Source organism: Corylus avellana, chromosome 5 (assembly GCF_965113065.1).
Source record: "Corylus avellana chromosome 5, dhCorAvel1.hap1.2, whole genome shotgun sequence".
Taxonomy (NCBI): Eukaryota; Viridiplantae; Streptophyta; class Magnoliopsida; order Fagales; family Betulaceae; genus Corylus; species Corylus avellana.
Window position 1 is genome coordinate 24,291,859 of NC_142494.1, and position 22,859 is coordinate 24,314,717.

At 36.8% G+C, this 22,859-nt stretch overlaps 2 protein-coding genes across 2 annotated transcripts in view; one reads left to right on the forward strand and one right to left on the reverse strand.

Annotated features, from left to right (window-relative positions):
* Nucleotides 1–835: 835 nt before the first annotated feature.
* On the reverse strand, nucleotides 836–3,271 carry LOC148585953 (uncharacterized). Its single transcript, XM_088516839.1, has 2 exons — nucleotides 3,160–3,271; nucleotides 836–2,754 (listed from the first exon to the last, which is right to left on the reverse strand). The coding sequence occupies exons 1-2, from the start codon at nucleotides 3,269–3,271 to the stop codon at nucleotides 836–838; spliced, it is 2,031 nt and encodes a 676-aa protein (XP_088372965.1).
* A 3,429-nt stretch (nucleotides 3,272–6,700) lies between these two features.
* The window catches only part of SWEETIE (HEAT repeat-containing protein), a 54,559-nt gene continuing 38,400 nt past the window's right edge, over nucleotides 6,701–22,859 (forward strand). The window contains exons 1-11 of the mRNA XM_059596837.2: nucleotides 6,701–6,958; nucleotides 7,355–7,562; nucleotides 9,418–9,524; nucleotides 13,664–13,900; nucleotides 14,040–14,129; nucleotides 14,204–14,291; nucleotides 14,516–14,580; nucleotides 14,942–15,046; nucleotides 18,519–18,608; nucleotides 18,704–18,784; nucleotides 21,866–21,934. Coding sequence (XP_059452820.2) covers nucleotides 6,794–6,958; nucleotides 7,355–7,562; nucleotides 9,418–9,524; nucleotides 13,664–13,900; nucleotides 14,040–14,129; nucleotides 14,204–14,291; nucleotides 14,516–14,580; nucleotides 14,942–15,046; nucleotides 18,519–18,608; nucleotides 18,704–18,784; nucleotides 21,866–21,934 — 1,305 coding nt within the window. The 5' untranslated portion in view covers nucleotides 6,701–6,793. The remainder of the gene's footprint in view (nucleotides 6,959–7,354; nucleotides 7,563–9,417; nucleotides 9,525–13,663; nucleotides 13,901–14,039; nucleotides 14,130–14,203; nucleotides 14,292–14,515; nucleotides 14,581–14,941; nucleotides 15,047–18,518; nucleotides 18,609–18,703; nucleotides 18,785–21,865; nucleotides 21,935–22,859) is intronic.

Sequence of the window (22,859 nt, forward strand, 5' to 3'; positions counted from 1 at the left end):
TCAGCATCAAAGAGCACCATGTGCATGTGTTTACTTTTGCCTTTATTGCCCAGCCACCCGTAGATACCATACCTATCTTCTCTAACATCAATGAAAGCATGCAAGCACAATATATATATCAATGTTTGTTCACGGGCATCCTAGCATAACGGTAATTAAGAAAACCATATCTCATTGTTGTTGAAAAAAAGTTGAACAGCAATTAACGTACCATGATTAATTAAATGGGTTGGAATATTGAGATAGCAATTAACTACATTAATTGGAGGTTTTTTTGGTGTTTTTGACTCACGCCTTTTAAGTTTCAACACCTCTAGAAGTTTGGGAACTTTTTAGGAATTTTTCTAAATACTCTAAACACTTCAAATAGCATTCCACCATAAGTTATCAAGCACCCGGCCAATCGAAGCACGAAATACGCTAAAACAAGTACGAACAACAAGTAATTAGAATTCCATGTAAATTTTCTTAATAATTTTAGCAGACCTTCCCTTCAACAGTACTCTATGAACCCTTTAGGCCAGGGGTGGATCCACAATCCCCCTCCCCCCCCCCCCCCCCGTTCATAGGCCAGGGGTGCAGGGACGGATCCAGGAAGTCCAATGGCCTGGGGCCGGGCTAAGGCATAAATTATTATTATTATTTTTTTAATTGAAATGAAAAATATATTAAAATAGTTAAGTAATGGTGAAAGCATGAATGAAAACTACATTAAGATTGAAGATCAAATTAATATGTAAAGACATCAATTCAGTTTTAACGAAAAAAATAAACCAAAAAAAGAAACATAAATAATTGTTCCATAATACATTTTAAATTTTAGCTCAAACACCTATCAAAATTGAACCTTTCGTGTTTTCATATCCCGAAAATCATCAATGATTGAATCTGTACTAAATGTCGCAGCAATTTCTCTTTCGATATACAACATCAGAGAATCCGTCAGAAACTCATCTTCAATTTTGTTGCGAAGCCTAATTTTGACAATTTTCATAGCTGAAAATGCTCGCTCTGTAGTTGCGGTAGAAACAGGAAGAGTAAGCAAAAGTACAACAACTCGAAAAACAAGTTGATAGATAGTTGATTTTCCAGTTCTAACCAACCATTGGCACAATTCAGAAATATTTGACAATCCTTGGAAACTTGCATGTTGAACTACATTGTGCTCATAATGGTGAAGTTCTATTTCCAACCGTTCTTTTTCATGATCGGTAAAGTCTTGCGGATAAAACTTGTTTACCAATCGACATATATCATCAATTCTAAAAGAAGCACAAGCAACTCGAGGATCAAGAGCTGAGCCGAGAATAAGCAACTCTACTGCATCCTCACTAAACCGGCGATTTAATTCTTGCAATTGAGAATCTATTGCGGCACAAAAAATATCCATTCGATAATGATGCTCAATTGTAAAGTCGGCTTGTTGATGGCGAGCTTGACCTCGTCTCGCAACATAACGAGCATTCATATCTGGAATATCTATGTTGCGTTTATTGCAAAACGATTTCACATTAGCAAGTAAAACATTCCATTTGTCATCTCTATATTGTTGAATACACGCTTTAGTGGATGAAACAAGATGCATGGCACTTAAAATATCTTGAGATTTGGATTGTAAAGCTTGACATAAATGATCGGTAATCTGCATAGTTTCTTTCATGAGATGTAAGATGAATACGAATTCAAATGAAGTCATTACCTGATGAATTGAATCTGCTTCTGCTCGATGGGAAGACGTAGTTCCCATATCAATGAGTTTAACAATAACTTCACAAGCTGGACTAAAAATTTTGATTAAATTAGAAACTGATCTCAAGTGAGAACTCCAACGAGTATCTGCAGCCCGTTGTAAAGTACTAATTTGATTAAGTCCCCTTCCAGTCTCAATCTCATCAATTTCAATCATGTAAGCATTTTCAGCAGCTTGAGCAACCCGCAATTCTTCAAATCGATTGCATGAGGCACAAACAATATTGACAATAGAACTCAAATTGGTAAAAAATTGATGAATGAAAATGACTTCTTTTGATGCCGCAACTAATGCCAATTGCAAACGATGTGCAAAACAATGAATGTAGTAGGCATATGGACAATCATTTGAAACCAAAGCTTGTAACCCATTCAACTCACCTCGCATGTTACTTGCACCGTCGTATCCCTGCCCTCGAATGTTTTGAATGTCTAGTCTATGTTGAGACAATACAAAATATATACATTTTTTTAGGGTTAATGCCACAGTATCAGAGACATGAACAAGCCCAAAAAAACGTTCTCGCACGAAGCCATTTTTGTCAACAAATCTTAAAATTATAGCCATTTGCTCTTTCATTGACTCATCACGAGCTTCATCAACAATTATGCAAAACTTTGCATCACCAATTTCATCACGGATTGCCTCTTTCACTTTGGTTGAAAAAACATGTAAAATTTCTTTTTGTATCGTTGGTGATGTGTAAGAGGCATTCTTTGGAGCTTTCGCTATCACTTCAGCAATCTGTGCATTATATGAAACCATCAAATTTAATATTTCAAGGAAATTTCCACGATTCTTTGAACTCACACTTTCATCCCGACCTCTAAAAGCAACACCTTGAAATGCAAGCACTCGAACAACATCAATTGAGGCTTTCAACTGCAGTCGATTGTTTGCAATTTGTTCAGAAGTGGCTTTTTCAAACACATTTTGTATGTGTTGAGATTGGTTCTTCAAGTCTTCATATGACCTCTCAGCAATTCTGTGAAATGAATTAGGATCTTTCCCTATATGATTGAGAAACGCACAATGTTTTCCATCTCTAACTCTCTTCCAATTCTTAAATCCATCTATAGTGAATACACGTTGCGTAGGATGCCCCGATGGCTTACTAAAGAGGAAGCATGGAAGACAAAAAGCTGCATCTTTATCAGGTGAATATTCAAGCCATGTAGGAAATAGCAGGAACCACGAAAGTTGAAAGCTACGAAGGTGATTTGCTTGTCCAGATTTTGGGTACTTTGAGATATTACGTCGGTAAGGACCAGCTTTAATGTAAGCTCTTCGAATTTCATCTCGTTGATTAACATCATAATCCCATATCTGACGACGCAATCCAGGATCATACTCCAATGAACTAATATCAAATTGATTGGCATCAACTCTCCGAGTTTTTTTAGGAGAATTTTCAGAAATTGGGATATCAGAAGTTGGCGATGATGTATCACCAACATTGGCATTTGAACTTTGTGCATTTTTCCTTTTGAAAAGTTCAAGTATTGTATTTGGCTTTCCCATCATCTACAAATAAATTTACATGGTCATTATGTAAAATAAAATAGCTTTTATGTATCAAATTCTCCAATTAAATGTTTAAATTCCAACCAATATTTTCAATATTTAATAACCATAATATCCAAATAACCATATTTAATAACCTTGGAACATGCAACTTGAATGTCTCTTTTTCACTGTTTCTCAAACCCATACAATTACAAATAGAATTTTACTTGGAAAAATAATCGTTCAACCTTTGAAATTGCCAAAAAAGAAGAGAAAAGAAACAAAAAGCAATCAGTAAATCAAAGAATAACCCATTCCCAACAAGCATGACCCTTTCTCTCTCTCAACCCTCATTCACATCATTTAACCACATTGAAAATTCAAATCCACTTAAATTCAAGAAACCCAAGAAGAGAAAACATAAATATCAGTGACAGAGCATAGCGCAAGAAGGGCCAAGAGGCAAGAAGCGCAGGCTGCAGATACTGCCTAAATCCAGCTCTTGTGGGTAGTGAACAGACTACAATGGTGATTGGTGAATACAATTTCTGGGTGAAGTAAAGCAAGCATAAAAATTGAAGAAAAAAAATTGAAGTTAGGGTTTTGAAAACTTACAATCTATTGCCGTGGCTCCCGCCTGCCGGTGCCACTGCCGAAGATCAAGACTTCAAGTTCAAGTGAAGTTCTTTCAACTTCTTTGAGACTACAGAGGATACTGAAAGATCAAGGTTTGCAGTAACGATTTTCAAGTTTTTATTTTATTCTGATTTTTTTTTTAAATTTTTTTTTTCTCATTCTACTGCAAATAGTCTGCAATATCGGGATTTCCTTTTGCAAGTGATAACTATTGTGTGTGTTTGAATGGGTTTATGGGTATAAGCCCAAACAAAAAATCTAGGGCCAAAATATTGATTGGGCAGGGCCAAAAAAAAATATATTGGATAGGGCCAATGGGCCTAAATTAGTTTTTTTTTTTTTTTTTTTACTTGCTAAATTTTTTTCTTGCAAAATTGGGGGAGGGCCCTGGCCTACACCGGCCCTCCCCTTCCTCCGTCTCTGCAGGGGTGGATCCACAATCCCCCTCCCCCCCCCCCCCCCCCGCAAAAAAAAAAAAAAAAAAATGCATACAAAATTATATATGTTTTTATGGGATAACTCATTTAAAATTAATTAGTTAATTACCCCCTATTTTTTTGGTTTGTTTTACCCGTCCCCCTTACCTAAAAGTTTAGTTCTGCCACTATACTACACCCGAACATGTATTTTACTCAATCTAAAACATGTTGTTAATTAGCAATTAGAATTAACACAAGTTTCTGTCACGAGTTACAAGGTTCCAAATATATTCACTCATCAGTGTAAGCAACTTACGAGAACCTTGAAACAGCTGTCAAAATAGAAAGTTTCCTTTCAATTTGTATACACTCAAGTAGCACTTAAATCAAATCTTTTAATCTCAAGATCGACTCCAGATATGTACACTAGTTTAAAATTCTTAGTAAAATTTTCCCCATTGTTGCTGTGAACTTTCACATGGCAACAAGTAACCTCAGGGAAGAGAGAAATTTCCATAGTTATTTAAGCATAAACTTAATTATTGCCAGCCTTATTGTTCATCATCATATTACTCTTTGCATGCAAGAAAAATCTAACAAAGCTTTAAATCAGTGCTGTCGTGAGTGAGAAATAGACCAAGTTTTATTCAATTCTTTCACATATGCATATGCCAACAAATCAGTTCAACAACAAGCAGAGTAACCAAAACGTCCCTTGCATGTAACTCATTTTCTACCATTGTTCTGGTATGTCATTTTAAGCAAGAGAGGGACCAAACTCATGAGGGATATCAAGAGCAACAGTAAGGGAACAGATCGAGGGAGCTAGGGATTGAGATCGAGTGAGAGAGAGAGCTGAGTGCGAGAGATCAGATCGAGGGAGAGGGGGAGGGGTGGGTGCGCATCTGGAGGGGGGCATTTTTTACTGTAGCAACGACCTACTATCTGAGCGATGTCGTTTGAATAGTGCTTTACTGCTCAAATGACCCTTTATAGAATGATGGGTCATTTTACTATTAAAATGACCCTTTAATTAAGTCGTTTTAACAAAACAACAACCCCATTTAGAACGTTCTTAATTCATTGGTTTTTTGTAGTGGTGTTCTTTTGATTTTATGTAGATATTATTTTCTAAAAAAAAATAAAAAAGAGAGAACACATAACATTTTTTTTTTTTTTTTGACATGTCCGCACAAGGAGGGAAGGATTCGAACTAGTGACCTCCGCTTTATTAAGCGTGGTCCCAACCGATTGAGCTTCTTCTTGGGAACATAGCATTCCTCTTTTAAAACCTATTTTAAAAAATATATGAAAATGAGTATAGAGATATGAAAATGTGTGTAGCATTACTCTTATCCCCAATATTTGATTGAAGTGATAAATGATAATGTGACAAAATCTCTACCTTCTATTTGAAGACAAGAGTTGAGACTTGAAGAAATTTATTCGAAAAAATATTTGAAATATTCTCAAGAATCCTGATTCTTAAAAATTTATTTCATTATAACATAGTGATACTGCTTAATCCGATTTAATCAAATATTTAATTGTTTTTCATTATATTGGACTTCCAAAAGAACAATTACAAATCCTCAGCTCTCATTCAATTTTCATGTTATTAGAGTGACGTGGCATTGCCTATCAACATTTAGATTTTTTTTTTTTTTTTTTTTAATAAAAGTCGATCTAATAGTTTATAAGCAGAGTGGTAGTAAAAACCAGCCATTGATCGACACTTATAAAAAAAAAAAAAAATTGTTAAAATCAATTACTTTTATGTGTGACTCTATATGAGTATTATACAATTGAGATGATATAACAATAAAAATTTTATGTGTGACTCTATAGAGTCCTGCTATGCGGCTGCCAAAATTTGGTGGCCTAGCGTCGGACATATATTATATATATATATATATATATATATATTTGGTCAGTTAAATTTGTATGAGCGTTAATATTTAGTTTCTAATGTTTTAAAACTTGTTTTTTGATTCAAAACTAAAACTTAATGCCTCAAAAGGGAGGAAGGTTATTCATTTAAGAATGATATTACTCAAAAGGGATTTGATTATCCTAAATTTGGTGCTAATGCCTAAAATTTGGTGTAAGTACCTCAAACTTGGATTCTCTTTTAATATTTAGCTTCTTCAATTTTTTTTTTTTTTTTTTTTTTTTAAAGTAAAATGTCTGACGCTTAGCTGCCTTAATTTGACAGCAGAAATCTCTACTGGACTCTATATAATTATCGTACAATTGAGATGATATAAAAATAAAAATTAGTTAAATAAATTTCTAATACGACATCATCAAATTAATAAATTATAACAAATAGTACCTACAACTTGATGACCCGACGGATCTAGCTATCTGGGTTATTTTTTAGACTGGACTGAGTTTCATTTTTGCCGAGCTCTCTTCTTCTTTCTCAATCCGTTTCTCTGTAACGTAACGTGTGGTTTGTTGTTGTTGTTGTTGTTGATGAATGGCGAAGAAGTACGTGAGGGAGAGCGTGCCGCTCTCGCGCTTCGGGGTGCTGGTGGCGCAGTTGGAGTCCATAGTGGCCTCCGCGGTTCAGCAGCCTCCGGATGCTCTCCTCTGTTTCGATCTCCTCTCCGATCTTATCTCCGCCATTGACGAAGAGCCCAAGGTAACCTTTCTCTTATCTTCTCAACCTTTTTCACATCTGTACGACCGCTTCTTCTCCACAATGCGCTCTTCTTCAAAAGTGGACTCAATTTGCTTGCTTTGTTTCTAATTTTGATTTAATTCTCATGAATCTCTTAGGTTTTAATATCTGTTCGGGTTTTTACGTGTATCCGATCGTATATAATTACATCATCCTTGGCTTTCGTGGTTTTTCTTGGAGGAAACCAATGGCACTGATAATGATTTGCATTTTTTGAGTTTTAACAATTTAATTGAATTTTAAAATTTGAACTATTGAAGCGCTGTCTATTATATGAGTATTTGTTGTAAAATTTTGATTGATTTCTTGAGTTTTGCTCTGGTGGCAAGCGAAATATTTGAGAATTATTCATTTCAGGAGTCCATATTGTTGTGGCAAAGAAAATGTGAGGACGCGCTGTATTCTTTGTTGATTCTTGGTGCTCGACGACCTGTGCGTCATATGGCGTCAGTGGCAATGGCAAAGATTATATCCAAGGGTGATGCCATTTCGATATACTCCAGAGTGAGCAGTCTCCAAGGGTTTCTTTCCGATGGGAAGAAGAGCGAGCCTCAGAGAGTTGCTGGTTAGTCATAAACACTAAAAACTACCTGTGGTTAGATAGTCACACATATGCTTTGATTTCTTTTTGTGGTGTATATCTTTTAATTTGATTTATATTTTTGTGCCTGATTACTAATAAACTTGCATAGTATGGGGATGCACTGATGCTTGTTGGAATTAATTTTTAGTTTGTGGAGATAGATGGCCCGGTTCGTTTATATTATGTACTGTTTCGATTGACACTTGCATGGGACGGGGTTAGGCTTTTAGAGCTAAAAGTTTATACTCTTTATATTAATTTTTGTAATGGTTTTATTAAAAATGATACTAAGGTGTTGCTGTTATAATACCCAAGGAGTTTACAAGAATGGAGCATCTTGATACTTGTTGGAATAGGATCACAATGAACCGTTCGGTTGAATGGCTAAAGGGTCCTTACTTGGTCTGGTTGCCTCGATTGAGTTGTGCTTCCCCTCTTAGCTGGCTTAAGAGGGATGGGAGTGTTCTGCTATTTCATAAAAATGGGACTTCTTCGGCATTTTCTTTTTAACGCTGAAGAGTCCATTGACCCAATAGCTTGGCAGTTTTTATGCCTGAGAGGAAATAACTATTCTGCTTGTTGTTTCTAGTAACCCAAGATTGGCTATAAGCATGCAGCCCATTTTTGGTAGTTGGCTGCTGCTGGGCCTTAAAGGCGCCAAACCCTTCAGATGAGGCATTAGTGGCACCCTCTGTACCAGTGCTTTAATGAATTAATTACACTTAGAGCCAAGTTATTAAAGAGAACCCAAACTCCAAGTTTCACTTAGATTGTTAGTGAGCATCGTTAAGTTGCATTATTCCTATAAATGGGTGTGTACCAATGCCTGCAGGAGTTGAGCAGTGATTTTAGTGGAGAATTAGTTGTTTAAAACGAGAGCTTAGTGTTGGAGAAACAGAATAGTGCTGATTTTCCACCTTTGGTTACCATTTGAAGAAATTGTGAGATCAGATATAGCAGCACATCTTCATTTGGGGAGGAGAAAGAGATCGGCAAGTGAAGGAAGTGTCTGAAAAGTTCCCAGGTTTAATACGGGTGGATATTTTTCAATGAGGAGCTTAAGTTTATTGTTGTAGGTCAAACAATTTGCAGGTCAATTGTCTTGTGCTTTTGTTTGGGAGGTTGTTCTTTTGAGGGGCGTAAATGTACAAGGAGCTTTACTGCATTATTTGATGTTACTTTTATGATTTTTTAGAAGAGGTTAGAATATATTATGGTAGTTTCTAATCGTGATCTTAATCATTCTTGTCAATGTTGTTTTAGTGTGGTTATGCACTCAATTAAATTATGTTTAGGCGACATGTTTCTCTTTTGATATATATAAAGTATTTTTTTTTTGATAAGTAAAAGTATTATATAACAAGAGCGCAGAGGGGCGCAACCCATATACACGGGAAGTATAAAAAAAGAGCGCCTAGGAAGGAGAGAAATGAAAGAGGAAATCAGAAAAACTAATTACTAAAGGAGCTAGCCAAGCGGCCATCCAAGTGTAAAGAGTAAAGAAGAAAAAATGAGTCAGCTCCTCTATAGTCCTAGTAGAATTTTCAAAACATCTAGCATTTCTTTCAGTCCATATACACCACATAAGACATAGAGGAATCATCTTCCAAACTACCGCGCTTCGAGCACGACCTCCCGACCACCAGCAATAAAATAAATCCCCCACTTTGCCAGGCATTATATAAAGTATGAACATTATGGTTCTAGAAAGGCATTTGTCATATTCTTGCGGAGCAGGATTTAAGCCTTCTCTCTGCTTCGTGGTTTATTGTCGATTTAGACTTTTACCTAGTCTGTTTTTCACTTATTATTTTTTTGAATATATCTATCTTTGTAGGTGCTGCACAATGCTTAGGAGAGCTATATAAGCATTTTGGGAGAAGAATTACTTCGGGTTTACTTGAAACCACTATTATTGCAACAAAACTAATCAAGTTTCATGAGGTAGTCCATTCAATCTACATCTCTGTCTATATAATTTTTTTTCTGTTTTTGTTTTTTTTTGTTTTTAATAAGAAATTAAACTTTCATTAAGAAGGGAGTAGGAATAAAATATTGGTGAGGAGCTTTTCACTTCTTTGAGACTGAAATTAAATATTGTTACTGTGAGGTGTTTGATTGCTTCTCTTTATTAAAAACCAAAGAGCGCTCCCAAGTACACGAGAAACACCTAACCAAAAAAAGAAAAAAAGATCTAAAAAGTCATGAAAAGGACCATAGCTTCTGAAACTTGATCTTGAAAAAAGGACCAAGGAAGTATCAACGATCTATTTTTTAGTAAAGGACCATAGCTTTTCTACTTTTCATCTTTCTGAGTTGATCTTGAATTAGTAGCTTCTTGACTTGCTGTAAGTAATGTGTTTCTAGTTTGACTTAGGGCTTAGAAAAGCAGCAGGATTCTTCTAAGGCATATGCTTCACAACACTTCTTACACCCTGACTCATGTGGCATATGCTTATGAAAACTGTTTTAACTCTCTCTCTCTCTCTCTCTTATCTGCAATACAACTATCATGTATTCTTGTTATTGTTTGGTTTTCATAATTAATTTTGACCTTGTTTCACGTAATAACTTTCAATTATTGTTTTCCTTTTTCATTTTCTATATGTTATTTGATGTGAGTTATGGTCAACTTATTTTTGTAAGTCTTAACATTCTCCTTGTGATTTAAATTATAATATTGTTAGTGATCTATAAAAATCAACAAATGTTGGTCTATGTGACAACTAATTTATTACAATTAGGGAAAAATGCAAAATCAATCCCTGTGGTTTACCTAATTTATAATTAGCTTACAGTGGAATCAAGATGAACTTAGAGGTTCCTGAGGTATAAAAAAAAAATATTAAAAAAAAAAAAAAATTCCCTACAACCAAATTCAATCAATTGACTTAACAAATTTCGTTAGTGTGCAATGTCAAGCCCATAAAATTGCAACCTATGTCACACATAATAAAAATATATAAATTATAAACATATGTAATATATAAAACTAATAAGAACATGTGCGATTTGAGGTAGGAACCGGGTCTCATGTGTTGTTTGGGCAGGATGTGTGGTGTGGGGAGGCACCTCTGCAGAATTTGTTTCCCGCCTTGTTTAATATCGCATGTGGAAAGGAGGCATGGGTATAGGAGAATATGGAGAGGGTAAATGGAGCTATCTATTGGAATGTAAGATTTACTTGACCTATTCATGATTGGGAATTGGAGGAGGTTTCGAGATTCTTCGAATTGCTGTATTCACAACAAGTAAGGCAAGGTGGGGTAGATAAAATTCGTTGGATTCCCTCGAAGGGGAAAATTTTTGAGGTGAAGTCTTTCTACAAGGTGAAGTTAAATTCAACCCCGGTGGATGGTCTGTGGAAGCTTATTTGGAAGAGTAAAGCTCCTCCGAGGGTGGCTTTTTTCGTATGGACGACAGTTATGGAAAAAATTTTAACAGTGGACAACCTACAAAAGAAGAACATCATTGTGACAGAATGGTGTTATATGTGCAAGAAGAGTGGTGAATCTATTGATCACCTTTTAGTGCATTGTTAAGTTGCTGTAGAGGTATGGAACATGATCCTCCAGCTATTTGGTATAACGTGGGTGATGCCGGGGAGTTTGAAGGAATGCTTGGGAAGTTGGAGAGGGCAAAGGGGAAAGCGGTCAGCCATGCACATTTGGAGGATGGCTCCTTTGTGTGTAATGTGGTCCTTATGGAGAGAAAGGAATGCGCGGAGCTTTGAGGATCGTGAAATGGGCACTATAGAATTGAAGCAAAGGGTGCTACAAACACTCTTCTCTTGGAGGGTCTTGGGGTCTTCTTCGCAAGGTTCAACGCTTACGGAATTTATAGATCTATGTGCGTCCTTTTCAGTTTAAAGCTCGTGTGTGAGCTCTTTTGTATACTTCCTGTGTACATGGGTTGCGCCCCTTGTGCTTTTAATACAATGATTTTTACTTATCAAAAAACTAATAAGAAAAAGGGGCTAGGGGTGGCCCCTTTTTAATAACACCATCCCAAATAGGTTTGGCCTTTTAAGAGGCCCCCAACGGAAGACCAAGATACTTCAAACGCAAGGAAGAAACCCGACAACCCAAAATACTAGCCAACCCATCCATGTTATCAACATTACCCACAAGAACCAATTTCGACTTAGCCAAATTAATCTTCAAACCAGAGACAACTTCGAAGCATAAAAATAAAGCACGCAGATAGCAAAAGTGGTTAGGCTTGGTCCCCACAAAAAAACGAAGTGTCACCCGCAAACAACATGTGTGAAATGTTAACCACACTAGAGTGCCTAGACCTTATAGAAAGGCTGGAGAGAAAACTCCCATTAACAGTTGCAGAAAACATTCTACTTAATGCATCCATAACAATAACAAATAAAAAAGGCAACAAAGGATCTCCCTGTCTCAAACCAAGGGAGCTACTGAAGAAATTGAATGGATTGCCATTCACCAAAATGGAAAAGCACACTGGAGAAATACAATACGCTATCCAAGAATGTCATTTCTCTGCAAAACCACACCTCCTCAACAAATGAAGTGAAAAATCCCAATTGATATGATCATAGGCATTCTCAATATCTAGTTTGCAAAGCACCCATGGCTCACAACATCTAATCCTACTATCCTTACATTCATTAGCAATGAGCACAAAATCAAGGATTTGCCTACCTTTGACAAAAGCATTATGGGGCTTCGAAATAATCTTCTCCACGACCCTTCTCAACTTGTTGGCTAGGAATTTAGCAATAATCTTGTAAATTTCACTCACTAGCCCTAGATTTCTTGGAAAATGAGGGAAATGGTAGTGGCATTTAGACTTTTCTCAAACTTTCTACTAGCATGAAATTCATGGAATGCCCCCATAATATCTGCCTTGATCACCTACCAACATACTTGGAAGAACGCTTAGAAAAACTATCAGGGCTTGCCGCCTTCTCACTGTCTTACTTTTCACCACCTCAAGGACTAGTGGTGAGGTTTTGATCAAAGATAGCCAGGGAAGTAGAGAAACTGCGTGCGAGTTATGGACTTATTGAGCTACCCTCCCCACATGGCAGCAACCACCAACAAGAATCTAAACTAGCCCCGCATGGCTGCTAAAGGACCTTCGGGTTGTGGGTGACGGACACCCAAGCCTTTCTCCACAACCAAGCCCGAAGAAGACAGCCTAGAGACCCCTTTCACTCCCTTCTCATCTCTCGGCGGTTGTTGTTTTCTATCCTACATCAATATCTGGAAGGCAAATTTGAACTTTGAGGAGAACGAGGTTTTATGCGAGGTGTGTGAAGTGAGTGTTTTTCTTGTAGAGGCCAAAAATCCAAAAGTTCCCTCACACTTTCCCTTTTCCTCTCTTCTAAATTTGTGAATACCTGGTAACACAAAGAGGACCAAGGATGTGAGATTTGCTTGTTCTTGGAGATGACAAATTAAATTTAATGGTTTATGTGCTAATTGAAATGTGACAAAGATAGTAGATTCTATTTGTATGTTTTTTATTGGACATCCCTATTGCACGTTGTAAGGATGGGTGACATCGTGACATTTTGGAAGTTTGGAGGTTGGCACCTTTATGTTTAATGTGGTGTATTTATAGGGAGTGGGATGCATTGAACTTTGAAGATAGAGAGACTTTGGTAGAAGAGTTAAAAAAGATTATATTCAACTCCCTGTACACATGGATAGCAACATACAATAGTTTTTTTTTTTTTTTTTTTTTGGTTTTTCTAATTTTTTGGACTTTTCTTATTCTTTTTCTTCTGAAAATAGGGGGTTCTCTTGTATACTTTCCATGCATTAGGGTTGTGCCCCTCTACACTTTTCTAATGAAAATTAATTACTTATAAAATAAAACATTCTTGGTCAACTTGTGAAGTAAACAACGCTTGTTCCTGAGGCTTAGGTAACTGGTGATAGGCCCTCGTACTTGCTGGTTTCATCTATTTAAAACTTTGGCAATCATAGGTGCTGAGATGGGTGTGGGGTTTCAAACTGAAGCTAGGTTGTTTGTTTTACACAATACTGGTCATGTTTCTTTTCTTTTCCTTTTTTGTTTAAATTCTAGCTCATATTTGTTATACTTAGGAGTTTGTGAGACAAGAGGCTCTACAAATGCTTCAAAATGCTTTGGAAGGCTCTGGTGGTAGTGCTGCTTCTTCAGCATATACTGAAGCATACCGTCTCATCATGCGATTTTCTGTTGGGGACAAGTCATTTATTGTTAGAATAGCTGCAGCAAGATGTCTGAAGGCATTTGCCAACATTGGAGGGCCAGGTTTAGGAGTGGGTGAACTTGACAATTCGGCCTCATATTGTGTCAAGGTAGGTGTTCTTCTTTGTCATGTTTACCTCATTGCTTTTTTTTTTTTTTTTTTTTTTTTTTTTTTTTTTAAGAGTAACATGTTATTTCAATCTTTTAGATTCTGTTTCAATTCAACCTTTTTTCCGCTGCTGTTAATAGGCGCTTGAGGATCCTGTTTCATCTGTTCGGGATGCATTCGCTGAAGCTTTGGGCTCCTTGCTTGCTCTTGGAATGAATCCTGAGGCGCAGGTATTATATGTCTGCTTTCTGTGGCATTTTCTCTCTAATCACTGTGCCATCCCACAGTTTGTTTCTCTTACTAGGTTCAACCGAGGGGAAAAGGTCCATTTCCTCCAGCAAAGAAATTAGAAGGTGGTTTGCAAAGGCATTTGGCTTTGCCCTTCACAAAAGGTATAGTCTTGCCCAGACCATAATTTTGTGTAATTTTCATCTTGGTTAACTTCCGTAGATGGTGCCTCTTGAATATCGGGGTGTCTTAGAGCACATGAGTGAATCTGTTTGGGATAACACAGTTTTTGAGATGGTGGGCAGAGGAAGTTTACAATTTTACATTAATAGAGAAAATTGAATGGGTTTAGGCCCAACCGTTTCTCACATATCTGTTTAAATAGCAGCAAGTGGAGCTCGCTTGAAGGATACACGAGTTGGCCTAACCTTGTCTTGGGTATTCTTTTTACAGGTAGATTCTGATGATCAATCCCTCCTCTCTCTTTCAGTTGTTCAAAAGAAGAACATATTTTTCATGGTCAAGCTGTTACAGTTTCATTTTAGTGTATTGTTAGACTAAGATAAGTGAGTTCTCTATTTTTCAAGGTTTTTGACTGGTAATAGTTTGGAAGTGTTTGTGGCTTAAGTTTATGATTGTTTTGGATGGAAAGCATTCTATCTGGCCTGAAAACACATAATGTTTGCCATATGTTTAGTGATCTCTGAGTTTGCTGTCTATAATGTACTAATTCGGAAGCGGAGTTGTGGTTAAATAAGTTTACTGTGTTATTTGGGTAATAATGATTGTTTCTTCTTTAAAATATCTTTTGCAGGCAATTCGTCTAAAGTATCTGCATCCAGATAATGAACTTCAAAACTTTGCTTTGCCGGTTATGGACATGCTTCGTGCTGATAATTTTGTTGATGCCCATGCATTGGTATTTCATAGACAAATTTGCTGCTTTCTATTTTTCTATTACATTCTCCTTCCCAATTACATAAGAATGTGAGATATTTGACTATCGCATGACTTCAACTTTGCCCAACACCCCCCCCCCCTCCCTAAAAAAAAAAAAGAGAAAAGATTTAACTTTAATTCCTGTACTTGCACTTGATATGCTGAGATGGTTCTCTCCTTCTCTCTCTCCCCTCCTTGGGTCGTCACGTGTGATCACTTTTCGTTTTAGTTCTCTAGTCTGTTTTCTACCAGTGTTTTTGTTGTTGTATAGTATTTGTTGTGGGTTTCAGTGATGGGTTTTTTGAGGTGGTTCTATGCTGAAGCTTTGGTCTTTGACCTTTTGGTCATAGAGGGGCGCTTGGTGTTGCATTTTGCCAAGAGAAGTAGAGGGGTATCCAGAGCAGTGCACATGGGCAAGGTGACTGTGGACTAGTTGTTGGTTAGTATGGAGGCCCTGATCCAAGAGGAGGGTCTGAAGGAGTTTATTAAGTCCTCTAGAGTTGGCGTTAGCGGAGTACGGGGATGGTCGTCGTAAAGGCTTTGTTATTTTCCCAGAGGGTCGTGAAGGGAGGGCTTGGAGGTGTTGTGCTGCCGCACTGCAAAGGGTACTAGCTTTCTTTGAAGTGTCTTTCGCTGATAGAAGGCTGTAGACCCAAATGTATTTTGGTGGCCCTCTATAACTTGTGTCGGGAGGTGCGCCATTGGAGCCAACGAATTTGGGCTTGGTGGAGGGTGATGGTCGAAGGTCCTACATGGAGGCGCTGCTAGGGGCAACCGAGTTCAGCCACATCATTGTCTTAGGCCCACAGGAGAACTGCAGCCATGTCGCATTAGGACAAAAAATGGTAACTTGGGGGACATAATCGAGTGGGGAAAGGGTGCTAGCGAAAGAGGGGTACCTGGGCTAGCTGGCAATTCCCGGCTATGATAGTGCGAAGGAAAGTAGAAACAACGATGTCAACGAAGGTAACATTGGAGTTGGTGTGTGGAAACATATTAAGAGAGGTTGTAGAGTTTTTTTTCGAGATTTGTCAAATATGAAGTGAGAAATGGAACTAAGATTAGGTTCTGGCATGATTTATGGTGTGAAGGTCAACCATTGAAGGAATCTTTTCTGGAGATGTTTAGTATTGCTTGTTGTAAGGAGTCGTGGGTTGCAGATAATATGTAGTGTTCTAGGTTTAATATCCAGTGGAATTGTTCTTTTATAAGATCTGTATAGGATTGGGAGGTCAATTTGGTGATAAAAAAAAAAAAAATTTTTGGTGATCACATTTATTGATTTGTTGTATTCTCTCTGATTGAGATAAGGTGGTGAGGATCGTATTTGGTGGATCCCTTCAAAGAGGCTCATGTTTGAAGTAAGGTCGTTTTATCACGAGTTATTTACTACGGGGCTTCATCTTTTCCTTGGAAGAATATTTGGAGTGTTAATGTTCGTTTGAGTGTGAGTTTCTTTGTGTGGATGATGACTCTTGGAAAGATTTTGACTTTGAATAATCTGAGAAAGGGGAAGGTACTAGTGGTGGAATAGTGTTGTATGTGTAAAAAGAGTGGAGAATCCATAGATCATTTTTTTCTCCATTACGAAGTGGTTAGAGAATTATGGAATGTGATTTTAAGCCTTTTTCGGATTAGAAATGCCTAAAAGGGAGATAGAATTAGGTGGACGGCAACTTTAGGAAAAATCCTTACTTTGGATAATCTAAGGAAGAGGAATGTTATGGTGACAAAGTGGTGTTATATGTTTAAACAATGTGGAGAATCCATTGACCATCTACTCTTGCATTGTGAGGTTGCAACTGAGATATGGAATGCGTTTCTTCAACTTTTTGGCGTTAGTTGGGTTATACCGCGGAGGATGAGTGATTGCTTGGGGAGTTGGAGGGGACAGTTGGGTAATAGGCTTGCTTTGCACATATGGAGGCTAATTCCATTGTGTGATGTGGTGTCTATGGCGAGAACGGAATGCACGCAACTTTGAGGATCATGAGAGCGGCATGCTTGAGTTGAGGAAATTGGCATTAAATATGTTGTTCTCATGGAGAGTGTCTTGGTCTCACTCGCACGAGTCTACTTTTTCTGATTTCTTAGAGCTTTGTAATTCTTTTTCCCATCAGTAGGGAATTTTTGTATACTCTCCGTGTACATGGGTTGAGCCTATCTGCCCGTTTGATAATATACTTATTACTTATCAAAAAAAGAAAAAGAAAAAGAATTAGATTGTTGGTGAGGTTAGTAGGGTAGTCAATTAGTTTTAGCCGCTTGGAAGATGTCCCCTTTGTGCTCTTTATTGTTCTTTTATTTATCAAAAAAAGATGTCCCCTTTGTGCATAATGTAGAGTCTTTAGAGAGAACGGAATGCAATATGTTTTGAACATCGTTAGAGGCCAATGGAGGAGCCCAAGAACATCTTGGTCAATTTGCTTTATATATGGACTAGGGCTTATAAAATTTCACATTTTCCTAATTTGTTTGAATTTCTGGATTTCTGTTTTTCTTTTAATCATTAATGCACTTTAATTAGATTGAATTACTTATAATGAAAAAAAAAAGTTAACTTTGTTCTGCACTCATATTCTTAGTGGTGGCAAAGAAGGAAGCAAATCAGGAAATGAATTAAATGGAAGATAACATGAATTGACACTCCTTGTTCGTTGCTAATATTTTCTTTTGCGACCTAGGTGTCTGATGTTTTTTTTCCCTTTCATTTTTAGTTTAATTAATGGTGAAAATTTATTTCATTGCTTCATGCACTCATGTGGTGCCTTGTAGCAAAACCATTCTTGGGAAAGGTATTGTTGTTTTAGAGAAACATGCAGCAGTATTCTGCACATATATAAGAAAGATGATTAAGATTTTGGTGATATGCTCTGCATTGAACTTCCCCTCAGGAAGCATATAAGACCAAGATTAATTTGTCTTATTAGTCAGAATAAGAGTTAAACTTCTTACATAAGGGTTTGAGTGGTAGGTTGCCAGTGCTGCAGTTGATGCGTAAAACCTGACTCATTTCACATATACAGTTTAGTTACTTGAGAAATGTCATAATGAAGATTTGTGGGATCTGCTAGAATTGAAAACGATAAGGCTACTAGAGTCTATGGGGTTCTATGGTAGTTCTCTTTATGCAGCATGTGGATGAAATTATTATTTGGAACATTACAAGTTTGATAAGTTTGAACTGAATTCTTGTAAATCATAAAAGTGCTTGCATAAATTTTTTGTAGTATAAATTTTGAATGAACAGTATAAGTGATTATGGTTTAGGGGTGTCTTTGTGTACTTGGGTTGCACCCCTCTACGCTTTTCAATGATATTCTAGATTATTTATCAAAAAAAAAAAAAAAAAGATTATAATTGGCTCATTGGTTGCTATGTTATAATTAAGTTCCTAAGCGATGTTCTTCAAAATCAAGTCACTGACCAATTTGTCTCATGGTTTACTGAAGGCATGTGTTCTATATATCCTTCGGGTTGGCATAACCGATCAGATGACAGAACCTACTCAAAGGAGCTTTTTGGTTTTTCTGGGAAAGCAGGTTTGTGGAAGTGAATCATCTGGGTCGTCAATTGTTCTGAAGTTTTTATTTTTTGGGTATCTGTAATGAAGAGAAATTACTATTATACTTTGCAGCTTGAGTCCCCTGATGCCAGTCCATCCATGAAAATTTCTGCTTTACGTACCTTGTCATATACGCTGAAAACACTGGGAGAGGTTAGGCATGACCGTTTGGTGATTATATTTGGTTTTCTGGTCCCTTTATATATATATTATTAAACTGGTTATGCGTATGCTATTAATGCTTTTCCAATTAGAGAAGATTGAATGGATTGTTAACTGTGAGTATTGTGCTCGTTTTGCATAGAGCACCATGCTTGACATGTTTTGAATAACTTTTTTTTTTTTTTTTTTCCCTAGTTTGAAGAAAGATTAGACTGATTTGCAACCAATGCATTTAAACATTAAGGTTAAGTGCTTAGTCTCTTCATTTTGCTTAAGCTTCTTGATCTTCTTCAGATGAACCATTAAGTGCCTAAGAAAATGAAATTCTTAACATTTAACAAATCAAAAAAATCCAAAGGGAACAGAGTTAAACATCTAGAAGCCAACTCATGGACCAATCTTAAAGCAGAAGCTTCATTTTTGGCATTGACAGCTCAACCACCAGAGCTTTGAGAATTCTTTTCTATCCAAATGCATTGCATGAGGCATAAGAGGACAACATTTCAAATTTAGTCTACTGCCTACCAAAATGGCTTCTCTGACAAACCAACAGATGGCATCCAGGACATAACCCACGTAAATCTAGACAATGATTATAAATTTGACTATAGTTTCCTAGCAATAAGAAAATGAAATAAAAAGGGTTCACTGTCTCACCCTAATCTCAAAACTAGTTGAGAAAAGTATATGCTATCTGAGGTTATCGTCCAGTAGGATCTTCTTTGATACCGCTGTCCATAAGAGGCTTTTTCCCCCTACCAGATCTCTATGGCATCTCTTACCCCAACAAACAGGGGGTGCAGAGGTCACAAGCTGAATTTTGTATGGATTTTTGAGTTGTATTTACCTATTAACAAAAGTGGGTGGCATGATTGACATGATTAGTACATCATGTGAGGCCTATATCTGAAGGGAAGCAACAATATTTAATCCAGTGCTAACTCTACATGACAATGAATTGTAGCTCAAATGGTGCTTCCTACCCCTGTAAGAACATGGTGGCGGGTGATGTTGGTTCAAAACCCTCTGGTTTCTTTGTAGCTTAACAGTAAGAAGAAAAAGAAAGGACCTATTTTTTTTTGCTCAAAGTTTTTAAATTTTTTTTTTTTTTTTTTTAGGGAAAACTTCACAAAATCCCCAATTTTGAAAGTAATCTCTCGAAGTTCAAAAATTCTCAATTTAGGGTTTCGGATTTTCAATTTCTTTAAATTACCCCATTCTGTTAGAATATTTTGTTAAATCTTGTTAAAATTTTCAAAATACCCATTTTTTTTTTTTTAAATTATAAAAGAATAAAATAAAAAATTGTAAAGGTTTAGGCATTTATTTTTTATAAAAAAAATCTTTGCAATATTTTTATTTTTTTAAAAAAGTATTTTGGGAATTTTGACTAGATTTAATGGAAATTCTAACGGAAGGGGATAATTGAAAGAAATTGAAAGTTTGATACCCTTAATTAAGAGTTTTTAAACTATAAGGTGAGTAGTGTTGAAACGAGTGGAAGTTCAGCGGGTTTTTTGAAGTTTCCCCCCCTCTTTTTTTTTTAAGCAATCGAAATATCATTAAAAGGCGAAGGGCATAACTTAGGTACATATGAAGTATAAAAGAGAGACTTAGCTAGAAGGAGAAAAAAGAATAAGAAAGTCATGAAAGCTAAGAAAACAAGGATAGACATACGCAACTGTTTTTTTTTTTTGATAAGTAATGATGATATAAAAAGAGCGCAGAGGGGCGCAACCCATATACACGGGAAGTATAACAGAGGGCGCCTAGGAAGGAGAAAAATGAAAAAGAAACTCAGAGAAACTAATCACTAAAGGAGCTAGCCAAGCGGCCGTCCAAGAGTAAAGAGTAAAGAAGAAAAAATGAGTCAATTCCTCTAAGGTCCTAGTGGAATTTTCAAAACATCTAGCATTTCTTTCATTCCAAATACACCACATAAGACACAAAGGGATCATCTTCCACACAACCGCGCTTCGAGATCGTCCTCCCGACCACCAACTAGCAAACAAGTCCCTCACCCGGCACGCCATGACCCAATGCAACCCAAACCGCTGAAAAATCATGTGCCAAAGAGCACTTGCGAGCTCACAGTGGAGAAGAAGATGATCAACTGACATACGCAACTGTTTAATAATAAAGAGTATTAAAGAAAAAAGACTTTGTTCTACCACTGTCCTCTCGCGGTCCTCGAAACCTATATCATTTCTTTCCCTCTAAAGATACCACAAGAGATAAGTATTCACCATCTTCTACACTGCTGCAAACTGAATGCTACCAAAAGTTCCCCTTTAATGAGTAAACAAGTCTACTACTTGTCTATGCATAACCTAAGACAGCCCAATACAATTGAAGATTTCATTGTATAAGGCACAGACAATCTCACAATAGAGAAGAAGATGATCCATAGACTTCCCGTTTCTCTTGCACAAACAGCACCAATCATCCATGCTGACAAGCTGCTCCTTAAGATTATCCATGGTTGTACTAATTCAGCAATAGTTGTACTAACATGCATTATGATAGGCCATTTTCGTATTAGCTTAAGCTTTTGGGACAATTGGTGATATGACATATTAGATAATAGAATATGGATCCTCGAGCTGTTTTGTCATATCATTATGTTGACATGATCACTTTTTGGATTCTGGTTGAGTTTGAATGTACTTCCTATTTATATCAAGTTCTTGGTGTGCTGATTAAGTAAACCCTGGTTAGTTTCTAATTAACTAAAGTGGTGTAGATGATACCTATGTTGATTGAATTGGTAATTAAATGCTGATCTGCCTTAATTGGAGGAAAAGCAATATGTGCAAACTATTAGAACTTGTCTAGAAAATACTGACACAATTATATGTTTCGTTTTAGCTTGCTGGTTTATATGATAGGTTCGTTTGTTCTGAGACGAACTAACAGTTTTATATAGCCGTTATAGCGTTAGTATTTTATTACAGAAAAATGTATAGTTATTCAATGTGGATAAAGTATCTGCTTTAACATCATAGAGTATGTCAAGAAAGTCCATTTTTATATTACTGCTGATTAGGTGGTGCTTGCTCTGTCCATTTGCAGGTTCCATTTGAATTCAAGGAAGTTCTTGATAACACGGTTATGGCAGCGGTATCTTATCCATCACAACTTGTAAGCTCTTTATTTTGTTTTTCTTCAGCATTTGAAGCTTAAATATATTTGGGACTGTTCAGAGATTGCCAAATTTCTTTTGAATTTATATAGTCGTGAATAAAATTTCAGGACACTTATCAATTTTTTGGATAGATAAGATAGAAATGATAAAAGATTGACTTTGTTTGCAACTATAGTCTGAATCCATCCGTCCCACATGCACTTTTTATTCAGAATTATAAAATTCAAAGTGTAGTCTTAGCAAACTAATGGTAATGGTTCTAGATAGTGTAATGTGTTGGGCTGGAGGATTTCTTTATGTGCGCATGTTGACAAAAGGAATTATTAGAAAGGAAGTGAGGGTTAGGTTTTAACTTTTCAGTGAGGTTAATCTTATTATTTCAGATGCCCTTGGGAGAAGCGCATAATCCTGGTATCACTTAGCCACTTGTTTATTTGGTAAGGCCACCTGCTTTGTTTGAAAGCCCATTAGTGCTGGCCTTACTCTATGCCCAATATCTTTTTAGCTGTACCTGTTGTTAAATAAGGATTTCTAGGCCATTTGTTTTCCAATTTTGTCTGCATACTTTTTTTTTTTTTTTTTCTACGTGATCTAATCCTTTGTTTGTATTCATTGGTTTACCTGCCTGCTGCAACTTCTCATTTAGCAATCCAAACTTAGTGGAGATATTTGGGTCAGGAGTTTTGATACCTGTTGCTGTCTGAGTAGCAAGAATGAGTATGCGACTTGCAAGACAACAATTATAAAAACCACAACTTTTTTTTTTCTTGCTTGCTCTCTCTAAACGCTTCATTCTCTCTCCTAAGCTTTTTCCCTATTCTGCCCTAGCGGTGGCGCGATAGGCGCTGCGCGCTAGGGTCCGGCGAGCTTGTTATGGATCGTAGCTTCTCTTTGGAAGCAAAAACTTTCTGCCTTTCAGCA